Raw genomic sequence first — 13,862 nt, 5'->3', positions numbered from 1 at the left:
AGAAGGTTGTTCCTTAAAAACATTCTACACCAGACAAAGGTGTTAATTGAGATCATTCATTATTTAATACTTACTGTCGTAGATACTGAAAATAATTACTTGAAAGTGAAGGGGGATGTTTTAATTCAGTGTATTTTATATCGCATTCTTTCAGTTAATCAATCCCTTCATCGCTTTTATTTTTGCCACCACTTATTTCAGGAATAAATATCATACCTTTTGAGTAAAAAATAAATCTAATTACGCAAAACAATTCATGATTTCAGTAATTTAACTTTTTTAAATGTTTAAAAAAATTAAAATCTCATAAAGTATATCGTAAAATAGTCCTTATGAATCATATTAGCTTCAATTGTAAGCCTGGAGGGAATTAAAAAGTAAGAAGAATATGTGAAATAATCCGGTTTTTTGCTATAGAGTAAAATTAAAATAAATTTTTTATAGTGCCGCAATTTTCCAAATATTATTTTCCCGGAATCATGCAGCCTTTATATTAGTATCACTATAAAAAATTGACGCAATATATAATGCGTACGCGCCTAATTATTATAATAATTGGATGACCTTTCAATGAATAGCTCATTAAATAGGCACGAGAAAGGTTTTCGATGAAAAATCGGGTAATATTCCATATTCCAAGGACACAGATTAATGAGAACGCCGAAACAATATCGGCCTAAATCGGAGAATGTATCGTTTGTCTCTTAGACTGTGACAAACGCCAATTATTCCATCAGGGTCTTCAGACAAAAAAAGGCATGCGTACCCCGCACGGAAAATTACGGCAACGTGTCGAGGAGAGGGATGTGTCGGAGCGCCCCCCCCCCCCTCCAGGATCATTTCTGTCTTTTGATCCCCTCGGGGTTTGTCGTCATGCCCGCATACTTCAAGAACGTCGGCCTTTTCAATACACGAGGCTTCATTTGGATTGATTTCGATGCCATTGGCTTAGGTGGGTGGCCGGCGACTGGGGCCCGTGCTCCGTCAGCTGCGGCGGTGGCGGCATGCAGACGCGAGACGTGTGGTGCCAGCAGGAGATCTCGCCCACGCTGCGCATGCGAGTCGCCGAGGGTGCCTGCCTCTCCCCGCCCTCGTCGCTTCCCCGATCCCGGCCGTGCCCCAACCCGCCGCTCTCGTGCCACGCAAGGAGATGGGTCACCGGGGAGTGGGGACCGGTAAGTAGCGCTGTATCCTTAAGTGCTCCCTCCCACCAACCCGCTCAAACACCGTGACCTTTTCTTCAGTCGAGGTTCGGAGACGATGACCTCCGGGAGGGGGGGGGGAGTTCGCCCATAAGTTATGTCATAACCACAAGGGGAGAGAAGGGAGGACATCCTTGTTCCTGTTTGACATCCATGGTCTGTTTCCTTGGAATAATTGATCAGTTTGTCTCTTCGGGTGAAGGTTATGACAGCCGAATTTTAAGATTCCCGTGATCATTCTAAGTGGGACGAATTGGCATTACAAGTCAATTTATAGTTTTATAGTATATGTCATAGTGGGTGTGATAATTATTATATGATTGCTTATTGAATTATGGAATACTTGCAATTACATTTTTTTGTATTTGCACGTATTCTCGGAGGGAAACCGGTTGAGATGGTCGCCCTGTCATGGAAATTCTAAAATGTAATTTGTGTGTTTTACTAGGTGTGGAAAATTTGTGAAAAAAATGATGCCACAATCAATATACGTACCATTGTTAAAGCGTACTGTGTTTCAGCCGATAAACTGCCTTTCAAAGTTATTTATATCCATGTAGTAAAGATGATGGCATGTTAGGCACGACTTTGGAGATAAGTGCTAAGTTTATGCTCTCTCAACTCTTCACGTATAATCCTCGAAATGGTTCTCTTGGAAGTTGTGGAGTGGAGACAGATGTTAACTCCCATGGATCCTGAGCCGAGCATGACTGAAGTTAATGGCAGACTACTAGGGGGGAGGACAACAGTCATCTTTTTTATTAGCATGTACAGTGATAACAGACTTATCTGGGAGTTTTGGACATATTTGATAGCACAAATTTACCGGAATTAATATTGTTACTACCACGCTAATGCAATAGCTTGATTGTGATTACGTTACGATCTCATAATGGCCTTCCTTCCATCAGTGAATCACGAGAACAGTCCTTTTTTAATGAAAAAGATTTTTATTTAATTCGGGCAAGGCGTGAATACACAATTTAATTTCGTACATAATCGTATATGGAATAATAATATAGAATGGAAATATGTTGGGCATCGCTGTTGACTTAACAAAATTATTAGAGTCAAAATACATTTAAAATTATTTCAATTTCTGTTTTTTTTCTTGAATGCCTAATATCAATAAAACAAAACTCATCCGCAAAATACATATTCATCAAATACCTGCTGGGGGATGCGACCCATACAATATTTTTGACGCCTTATTATTAACGGGAACTGGCGACGATCATATATCGAGCACCACGCTCTCCAGATATCGGATGACCTAAATTTCAAGCAAGAATGACGAGCAATGTGAAAGCCTGCGAAATTGCAGCGAACGCGAATTCAAATTATGGATAAGCATTTTACTTTTATTGCCTTTCACACGCATTTGACGGCTTTGTGGCGCGTGTGCCGTTGATGAAGGCTTCATTTCTGGATTTAAATCATAGCGCTACACGATTTCTTTCACATCCTTTCCCGCTTCATGTGAAATGCGTCTAACTTTTTTTAGGATGGTTTAATCCGTCTTTATTTCCTTTTGAACGCTTAGGCGTTTCTCATGAATTATTGCCTGTGGAAAAGATTCTTTATTTAATTTTGGTGGGTGATAAGAAATTTCATGGGCAACCTCATAGGCATTCTTTCATAGTCTTATTTTATTACTTCCGTATAAACTAATTCTATTTTAATTTCTTTAAATACGTATTCATTACTGTCATTGTCATCCGAGAGTGCATTTAAAATTTTCATGCTCTTATTTCAATACATGGATCTACTTATATAGCTTAATTTCAATTATTCTTTTTGCTATGCCTTTACAATGTATTTAAATTAATTTTTTGGTGTAGTTCTTTATTCAAATTTCAAAAAAGTTTTTGTTTTCATCTTGGACGAATATTCAGTATTTGGAAGTATAAACCTGATTTATAATGGTGGCCATATGCCAATAATCTTTTCGCAATTCTTTTATTTCGGCATAGCTGTGAACAGTTTTCTGGTAATAAGGTAATTACTCCAAGTTTGCTTTTCAGACACATATACATGAAGACATTACATTTTAATTACTATAATCTATAATTTTATTTTATGCCGTTTATAAATATGCAAAAATAGTGGAAACATTTTTTGGCTGCGTCCGAAAATTTGTCACGGAAACAGCATTCACGTGAAATAAATTTTAGTTCCCTGAACTATTACGAGTGATATATCAATTTCCAGCTTGGTTATCAATCCTTTTTTATCACAAACAGAAGTCGTTCACTTACTAATTTCAGTAGGTGATATTTTAGTTCTTTAGGCCAGCTCATGAGTGCGCAACCTAGCCTGTTTTCAGTGTTTCACTTCACTCTGCTCTCTTGCCCCATCCCCAGTGCTCCTCTCAGTGCGGCAAGGGTCTGAGGTCCCGGGCGGTGCGCTGCGTGGGCCCTGACGGAGCTGAGGCCGCCCCTGGCGCCGCCCACTGTCCCATGGACGAGAAGCCACTGCAGGAGGACGTGTGCGACATGGGCCCGTGCACTCCCAACACATGGTTCGTCACCGAGTGGTCCCAACAGGTGAGCAAAACGGATTCTGGAGGAACAGGAGACGATGGAAGAAAAAAGTCGTTCACAGAGATGTTCTAACGCAAGTGAGTGATGCGTTAGTTCTTGTGAGGCTGTTTGTTGCGTCTGAATATTGAACTTATTGTCATGGAAGTCAAAATAGCCTCTTGATTTTATCATTGGCATTTCGAAGATTGCCCCTTCCCCCCACTGCGAGTTCTTCTCAGATAGGCTCTCCAATTCTTCGAACCTCCTTGCTCTCTTGTTCCTTTTATCCATGTGAAGAAGTCTATTGCAGCCTATCGTTGCTTGTGTTTGTGATCTTCTCAGCCATTCTTTCTCCTGCGAATCTCTTAATAATGGCATAGAGTATACCCAATAAGATTTTCTCTTCTGCGTAGAAATTGATGAAAATTCGTTTCTTTCCCTGTCGTCATTAGCTGTCAGAAAATCCACAGAAATATAATTTGCATGATTAAATGGTATCAAATAGGTTTGGGTTGATTATCCCTAAATTCAAGCAGCACTGCCACTGCGAATTTTATGAATTTTTATGATGCTTAGGTTATCATTACCATGATTGGAAACTAATGAATGGGTGACATAATATTTTATTTAATATTATATAAAACAATATTTTCACTATTCTGCGGCGTATTTACGACCTATTATATTCTGCTGCGTAATTACAACTTATTATTATTTCTACTCCTGTCGTATCTTTGAACTTCTACCGGAATTTTAAAACGATTATTGTTGGCTATACTCCCATCAATCTTGAATACCTGGATGAAGACCAACGCTTCCTCACGTTTGAACCGATGACAATGGAAGACTTTTTTCTTCTTTTAGATAATGTGGACTTACCGTCGTTGGGAAGCTTTAAGCATACCGTTTCCTCGCCTCCTTTGATGGCGAAAATGGAATGTATTCCAAAATTTCTCGTCAAATAGTGCGATGTGAATGGACGAGCATTTACCTTTGGGTGCTTGGGGATCAGGGGGAGTGGGCGAATTTGGAAAGTAAAGGCGGTCGCGGGTCGCCAAACAGTGAAGAGGATCACCACGGACAATTCCTTAGAATATGAGATTTTATCTTCTCCGGAGTGCGCGCCCACGGAAATATTCATTTGAGCACTCGGCGCCGGCGTTTCCCTTCCCCCGGCAAGTCGTCCCGGCCAAGTGTCCGGCCGAGTCCGTGGGAAAGCGTCGCTGGCGACTGCACTGGGGGGAGTTGGACATAATTGTGGACGCCACTTGACCCGCCCGTCACACGCTTTGATTAGCCCTGTCCGAGCCAATCCACCCACCTCCGCCCCTCCAACTAGAGACGAGTCAATCTTGGGCTCTTACTCCACCGCGGATTGCTTCATTGCGTGTCAATGGTTGGAGGTCTCGTCGCCCGTCGTCGAACGTGAGTCGAAGGAAGAAAGAGTGACTGGGTCAAGGGCGAAGGTTTTGTGATGGACGGGCTCTTGACAGCAGCGGAGGAGAAAAGTGATAGATGTAGGCAGGGGATTAAGAATAAAAGAACACACTTACTGGATCCTGGCGACCAATTTACGACCAAGGAACATACTCTTTTGTCATCTCTCTTCACTGAATAATATAGGATATTTTATCTCGACAAACCGAGAAAAAATATTTTTGTATTTAAATTTTCCGTCTTTATGATTACAATCGCGCTTAATAATTCAGTATAATTTTACCTTGTCGTTGAAATTAACATTCATTTCTATTTATTCTGAATTGGAAATAATATCTCGGCATCAGCATTAATAATATCAGTTTCTTAATTTCATTTTCGAATTTTAAATAAGTTCATTTATCTCCTTTCATGGAGTTCAAGGGTCGCTATAACTTAATGACAGAGAAAAATACAATATGCTTGAAGGGAAGAAATGAACCTTAAGGCGAAATAGGCAGATGGTAATATAAGCTCACCAACTTTATTTTACATTTGGTAATGCAGCTTAAATGATTTACGTCACCTGAAAGACTTTGAGTCGATAATCCATATCCCATTATTTCCATGAATGTATTTTGTTGAAGGAATTGTAATTAACTTCGCAGGCCTTTGGAAATTAGAATTCATAAAAAAATAATCATTACCTACGAATCTATAATGTATGTTGTAAATTCACCGAGTATTGAGATATACGTTCCTCCATCTAAACAGGCAATTAGAAAATGTCTAGGAAAAGAACGATTAAGTTAATGAAAAAGAGTCTCTCTCGGGCTTCAACGAAGCCTATTTTTCATGGGAATTGAATGGGTTGAACTTGGTTATTCCACAAGAAAATGTTTACACTCCACCACCCGAAATTTTCCACTAAACATCGAGTTAAAATGGTTAAAAAAATATTTTTTATATGCACACTCCGTTTTTAAGGAACACGTTTGTTCATAGTTTTACCTAATAATGACATTCAGGGTGACCTATAAAATATTTTATGTGGAATAAAAAAGTTTTGGAAATTCCACTCGGAATGAATCGATGGCCCCAATTTACAGCAGCGACTTCAAACCTTTCACTTCGTTTTTATCCCCGATGGAAACAGATTATTCAAGACCCATTTTTTTCAAGGCTGTAATCCACTGGGAGGTGACCGGGGCTTCTAGTGGTTTAGTCATCTAGTCCTTGGGTACTGCCACAACGGCTTACTTGAAACTCAAGCAAACTCCACTGTGTGTCGGCTAAAAGTTGAAAATCTAGGTCTTTGACACCAAGTAATGTTTTCTGAGGTTCTGTGAGGAAAATGAAAAAGCACCACCTTCCAGCTTCCTCGTTCCATTCCTCTGGATCCACTTTCTCACAGTTCTCACTCTTTGTGCGTCTTCATAACTGGTCGCGTGAGGATGGACGAAAAACATTCCTCCGATTTTATTTTTCCCTTCTTTTCTTTCCTTTCCCTGACCTCCTCCGCCCTCTTCTCTCTCACTTCCAGCCGGTCACGGCCCTTGTCCCAAAGGATCGAGGGGGGGAAGAGATTTTTTTTCTCGAGAGAAAATATAAAATCAAAAAGAGAAGGAGAAAAAATGCGGCAAATCATCACCCGTCGTCGGCCTCACCTTGTGGGAATGCCTCAAGAAACCTTACCCTTCTCTCTCTCTCTCTCTCTCTCTCTCTCTCCCGTTCTCTCCACTCCGTCCGCACTGATCGATAAGAGAAGTTAGCCCTTATTGACTCGTTTCCCTTATTCTTCGCCCATCCCCCTTCCCTCCCATCCCTCTCCCCTTTCCGCACGCGCCCCACAATCCCTTCCACGGGTCAAGCGTCACGCTCGGGTCATTCAGCCTCACCCTCCCACCGGCACGCGAATATGGGCCGTTCTTTATTGGTCAGACTCCGATTAATTTCCGTTTTCATGTTCTCCAGTCGCCTTTCGGAAACCAGGGGACGGGATTTCCACAAAACTTCATCAAAAAAATGCGGGTTTTACGGAAGGCTATCGACTGTTGGAGCTGGAATGCGTGGGAAAGAAGGTCTCCTGCTGGATCAAATTTATCGACTGAAACTCGAGAGCGGGCGCTAAACAACCGCGAAGGAGATTATGGAATTTAATTTGTTTGAGTTCACTGAGATTGATTTCAAAATCCGTTGCATCATTGTGGCGTCTAATGGACTTAGTTATTATTGTTTTAGAATGGTAAACAATGGTTTCTATTAAGTTCTTTCATTATTGATGCAATGTACGTAATTCCAATTAACTTATGAAGTGACATGAAGTGACATGAAGTGAAATGTTTTTTTCACTCTCATGGTTTGTCTAACTGATTCGTTGACACATTTCATCATAGACGTTTTGAGATTTAATAAAGCTATCATTCATTTTGAAGTCATGTTTCATCTTTGTGGACCGTTATTGTTTATTTTATGCATTGAGTGCCGATTTGAACTGCCTGAGGATTACTTAAGAATAGTGTGAACTCGTTTTTATCCCAGACAAACTTTTACGAAGTGTAGGTCGTAATTGAGTTGCAGATAATCACATGGTTTTCTTTTTAAAGCCACTTTTATTATCCTCCCTTAATACAAAACTATGCTTTGAAAAATAATTGTTTTGCTCGTTCTGGGAAATAGGAGAAAAAAGAAAAAAGGGCCTTAAGTATCTTACAACATCCTGAAAATATAACCATTGGATATTTCAAAAAGTATAAAGAAACAATTGTAATTTGCGATAACCTTTTGCTATCACGAACTGGGTAATGAATCCCTCGGCCTTTTTGGGAAAAATAGAGACTATTTGGCGTGTTTCGACACTACCCTGTTGGTGAAAAGATAGCGGAATTTACTGGTGTTTTTCTGTGTCGTTTACAATACGAAATATTTTCATGAAGTTAAACCTGCGATTGTATTTATTATCAAATACATGCATTTATTGCAGATGAAATAATGCTATAATAAATTTAAGTTAAGCCTCACATGTAATAAAAACATATTTCCATTAAGTACGTAGTGAATATGTTTATAAAATCTAAATTTTAAATCAGTTGGGGACTAAACATAAAATGTATTTTCAATGGAATGGCCCTTGTCAGAGGCTAATAATAAAATCATGGTAAGCTTGTAGTTTTTTTATTACATTCTGTGTAGTCAGGGTATTCTCAGTTTTTGGGAAAATTGCGAGAGAAAAGTTTTGCATTCATATAGCAGTTCTCCAACTTTGTAGAGCTAAGTTTCAATTGATTTTTTTATAAAATGCGGTTCTTTTTCCATTGAGACCAACCTATTTCAACTACTTTGGTCAATGGGAATTTAGTATTTTTTTTCTTTCCGTTTCGGCCGATTGTGGATTATATTAATGCGACTCAGTATTTTACAGTTTTGATCTTTATACTTTGATCTTCATATTCTTGCTCTGTGATCTCCTCTGTCCATTTGATTTTGAATCCTGGAATGCGTTTTATCTCAAAAACCCGTAATAGTTGCAACCATGTATTTGAAGGCTCTCCTAATTGGCACCTCTGTTTACCGAACTCCAATTTGCTGCATGTCCCCATGCACCCCGTCAAACTATCGTACCCTGATTTTCCTATCCACGGAGAACTTCAATATTTTATTTGTGAGCATTCCCTATCAATTTATTTTTAATTTGATTAAGCCTGAAGTCAAAATTGTGGCCCATATCGATATCATTTTTATATTTGTGTTGCATAAAAAAAATTCATAGGGCCTCGTATCCGTTGCTAATATTTATGACACCAGTGTACCGAGGGCTCTCGTCACAGCTGCATTCAGGATATTTATGAGGTGATGCGGGCGCTATAATTGAAACAGTAAATTGCTTTACTGTTTAAATAAATATGTACTTCTCTCTCGCTCGGGCCTACCTCGGATTTGGTGTTTATTTAGCATTTACCACACCATATTTTCCGTTCTTTAATCTCGGCTTTGCACGGCGAAGTTGAGGTCTTGTTTATTGTGTCCCTTAGAAAACCCCGTGCTCTTTGCGAGAGTTGACATTTTTGATTTTCAGAGATTTCACGGCCTCCTTTAGAAAGTTAAAACAGGGGAGCACGCCGGGCAGGCTGAAGTCACAAAGTAGAGGCGGCTAAATCATTGGAAGGGGTGGAGTGTTTTGAAGGATTGAGAGCAAAGCTGAGAGTTTGAGGGAAAGGGTGGATGCGAGACAGCTCAGCCAGGATTTTGAGATGGACTGGGTGTGGGGAGAGTTTAGGGTGACTTCGGGGAGGAATAAATTCACCGCGTTGCTCGCTATCTCCGAGAACGGAGGCGGTGTCGGGCTCGAGGGAGGGAGGTCGGTGGGTGGAAAACAATACGAAAGCCGCGGGTGCAATTCACTCGGGCCACTGGCAAGGGGCACAATGATAACATAATCTCATTAGCATAAAGTCAAGTATTATTAAATCGCACTGAAAATAAGGCGCCGGTTTTCTCTGTCGTGCACCCGACTCATTCCTTCCTCGACTTTGCAGACTTAAAGCACACAAGGTTTTTAGGAAACGGTACAAAGGAAGACGTCTCCGCAAAGAAAAATTTCGTTTCTTCGGATTATATGTTTTTTTTCCTCTGCGGTGGCGTAGAGGAAGGGATGAATTTCCGCTTTTGCCAAATCCTCGGATTTAGCGTATTAAGTTACTCGATTACTTTGGTCCTCCAGGGTCTTTTCCATATTCCTGGGGAGCGCAGTAAGCGGTTACACCAGCAACAGGAGTGATTGCACCTCTCTCCCCCTTAATCCCTCCGAACGTTATTTTTTTCCGTTTTCTCAGTTCACTGTAATCTCAGGCCAGAATCCTGGGCTCGAATCTCGCGGTAGAGAAAGATTTCTCGGGGATTCCATTCGCTAATTTCGAAGAGCACTAGAAGCATAGCTTTATATCGCTTCGACTGGAAGTTTACTTGTTGTTGTTATTATTATTTTTAAAACGCAAATAAGCAAATAAGACCCTTTCAGGTGGCATACAAATCCCAAGTGTTACAATCCACCTTTCCTTAGGAAAACCATGACATTTCAAATCCAATCAATATCACAAAAGATAATAAATAAAATCAGTCAGAAAAAAACGTAACACTTTTGAAAAAGGAATCATCAATCAAAAAGAAAAAGTTAAAATTAAGCTGTTACATACAATTTCATACAGAATATCAATCAAATTTTTATATAAATTGCTCACATCTTTTGTTATAAGTATTTACCCTGTTAGGAAAGGGCTCGAATAGTTTTGCTGGTAAACTGTTCCAATCAGCAATTGTTTTACTAAGAAATTAACATTTTTTTATTTGTTCTTTATGCCCGGCATTTTACCTTGAATTTGTGATCAATCCTCCCTATAAAATCAGGATTTCCCGCCTCTTTCCTCGGTTCTCTCCAAGCTTTCTCTCCCTTCAGAATGCGGAACATTCCACAAAGTCTGCTTATATTTCTTCTACTTCGTAAAGGTTCCCAGCCCAGCGTTTTTAACATTTCAGTCACACTTTCAATCCTCTTATGCTTCCCCAGTACATATCTGGCAGCCTTTCTTTGTACCTTCTCCAGGTTGGTAATACGCCCTCCTTCCTGCGGGTCCCATACAGGTGATGAGTACTCTAAAATTGGTCTTACTAGGGTATTATACGCCTCATCCTTAGCTGCTCTAATGCTCCCTTTGAGGTTATATCACCCAATGCAGAGTTTTGAAAGCTTTCTTAACAATGTATTCTGCGTTTAGCCCCCACCCTAAATCCTTGGTTAAATATACACCTAATTATTTACAGCGATTACTTCTAGGAATGACATTTACCGAGAATTTGTCGTCCCTATTGCTTCTATTTACCTTTGTGACGCGGTATTTAATTTATAGATAAATTTTCCCCGATACCGCGAGACAAGGGAGGCCGCGACTCTACTTGTTTTGAGGGCGCCAGGCTAGCCGCATGGCTAGCCGCAGAGTCACGCCGCTGGCTGTCACCTGGCCCATCACACTCCTCGTCCCAGGGGAGGGCTCGCTCACCTTTTATGTGCCCCGGGGTGGGCTGCGGCTCTTCAGCTGAAATCACGAGGGACGCAAGGAGGCGCATAAAAATGGACTCCGACGAGTAAACTTCATAAGAACTATTTATTATCACAAGAAAAGGTGTGGGCGCTCCCAAGCAAACATGACGCGCGGTGCCGACGCCTGCTGGGCCACGATGTTGGGTGGCCGCTCGGCTGCAGCCGAAGATGGCCGCCTCGCTGTCGACTGCTGGCTCCCGATGTTCCGGTCGGGGCCTGCGGGGGGCCCACACGGCGAGGTCGGTTGCTGGCACGCGCACCACCGGTGTTCGCAGGCTGTCGGTGACTCGACGATGATAGCACACGACCTTCTCTCTCGGACGTCTCACAACGAACTCTCCTTACCACGTGTTGGCCGGCACTCTCCGCGCGCGGCGCGCCCCGCTCTTCTTTTTTCTTACATACGTTGTCGGCGCCAACAGATAGCCCCCCGCCGTTCTACGGCTCGCGAGAGGGGCGCGCGTATTCGAACTGGGCAAGTGAAGCTGCGCCAATCACAACGTCACACCTTGTTACTAAAATTGATGGATTTGCATTTGATAGCATTAATATCCATGCAATTAATTATCACCCAATCCGCAATTTTACTAACGTCCCTTTGCAGTACTTCACGCAGATTTTTTCCGAAGAATTATATTACATTGAGTTAAACCCACCTCTGGTAATTTGGTATTCTTTCCATTGAAATCGTAGAAGTCAGATGTTATATTTAACATATGATATGAAAGTAATTCCTTGATTTTTTTCTCTTAGGTTATTTCTTATCTTTAAGAGTGTTCTGTTATTCTATAGGATTTTCTATTGAATACCTAAACAAACGTTAACATTTATTTATGTACACAATACGTTTTTTCGCGAAACATTATCTCGATTAAATGATAATTCTTTGTGTTTTATTTTGGGTATGCTCTTTACATTTATATAAGTTACTAATTCGTTTTTTCTGTATTTAATTGCGTGAACACTTCTCCCCAGGCGTAAGCATGACGTTATCCATCAGAGATTTAGGTTGTCTACGATAAAATTTCAACCTCAAGAAATACCATCGTATGAACTAATTTTTTACACATTTTCGATCGAAATTTAAAACTGGAAGGAGTTAATTGAATATTTCTCATGGAAAAAAATGGTTTCCATTTAGCTTTCAAGTAAAAAAATATTTATTTAACTTGGCTGGCGAAAATTTGCCGTTTCACGCCATCCCAATTCTGTTGTCCTAAATTCCTTCGTTATTAGATTGGCTTGGGAAATAACAGCTGCGTTGGTCAGTCGGTAGCGAGTGCTTAGTCCTTAACGCTGTTTACGATTGGTTGGATGCAAGTCCGCTTTGATCACCACTAGCTATGTTATCGTGGAAAACTCAGGTCTGCAAAATAGTGCTTACATTAATTTTCACTGAATGTAGGTTTTGTTCGCGTAGCAGGCGACCCTACGTGATCATTTCATTCCCAACCGGATCTAAGCGATAACACCCGACACAATAGGATATTTCTTCGGACGAAGACAGGTCTAGTGCATGAGATCCGGCAGAGAAACCCTTCTTTACTGATATCGCGAAGATATTACTTAGGGCGAGTACTTAATTAATTGCGGTGGTAAAGGGAAAGGTTCATGAGGAATACTTCCAGACGTGGTTTGGGAATCAGTCGTAAAAGCAAAGCTTTGTTATGTGTATTGCCACAGTCGTAGAATTCAATCAATATATATTGTAATGCGAAAGGTTCTGACTTATTGGGTTCACTTCTCAGGTTTACTTTGCCAATTTAAATAACCGAAATGTTCAAATTAGAATAATAATTTATTCAACAGCTAATATTTTTAATGTCGATATCTTTAAAAGCTCCACTCTTAATCCAGTGCCTTTCATACCGTAGAGTAAATTAAAAGTTTTGCATATATTTAGGTAAAAGCATAACGTTTTTTTCGTCTTTGTGAAGTTTCATTTCGAAATATTTTGGGTTCTTCTCCAATGCCTTCTCTCTTCCATTGCCACCCAAAATAATATTTAACTACCTGCACTATGCCTTCCTACTGGAATGCTTACTTTAGCCTTTCTAATTCCCTACAGTCTCATTAACTTCGTTTGTTTCATTGTTTGACGTCATCTCATACCTCTCATCCTTGTGTGTCCTTAGCAATTATGGCAATTCCTTGGCTCTCTGGGAATCCTGTCTTTAATCTAACCTCCCTTAACCTCTGTCCCATTTTCATGAAGTATAATGGAAAATCACAAGCTGGCAATTCTCCAGCGCGTGTAGGTGCATGTCCTCCAAAGGACGACTCCTTTCTGTGTCATTCGTAGAAGACCCAATGAGAGATCACGAAAGGGGGAAGAGAAATATGGAAGTGGCACGGACGACTCGCTTGTACGTGAATGAATGGCGCTGGGGTGATGTGGGGGGTCAAGAGTCACGGTAACCAAATTGCAGAGTCAGTAGAGTCAAGTCACCTTTGTTCGAGCCGAGTGTCTCAGAATCGAAATCCCTCTCTCGAATATGACGCATGTATGGACGAGTATGGAGGATTCAGCGGGTTTCAAGCACATGCCTTACGCGGCCGATTCTCTCGCGTGATCCACGAGGGGTAAGCCCGCGTTTAATGGAGCGCGCGCCATTGACAGCTTATGCA

General features: G+C 40.8%; 1 protein-coding gene across 1 annotated transcript in view; it reads left to right on the top strand.

Moving 5' to 3' along the window:
- Positions 1–13,862, top strand: part of LOC139697398 (ADAMTS-like protein 4) — a 139,765-nt gene that overhangs the window by 100,533 nt on the left and 25,370 nt on the right. Inside the window, exons 8-9 of the mRNA XM_071596082.1 lie at positions 953–1,175; positions 3,566–3,748. Of these exons, the coding sequence (XP_071452183.1) occupies positions 953–1,175; positions 3,566–3,748 (406 nt within the window). The remainder of the gene's footprint in view (positions 1–952; positions 1,176–3,565; positions 3,749–13,862) is intronic.

This window comes from Hetaerina americana, unplaced genomic scaffold (genome assembly GCF_022747635.1).
Source record: "Hetaerina americana unplaced genomic scaffold, ioHetAmer1.1.p SCAF_1, whole genome shotgun sequence".
Lineage (NCBI taxonomy): Eukaryota > Metazoa > Arthropoda > Insecta > Odonata > Calopterygidae > Hetaerina > Hetaerina americana.
This window is presented reverse-complemented; position numbering and strand designations above follow the sequence as displayed.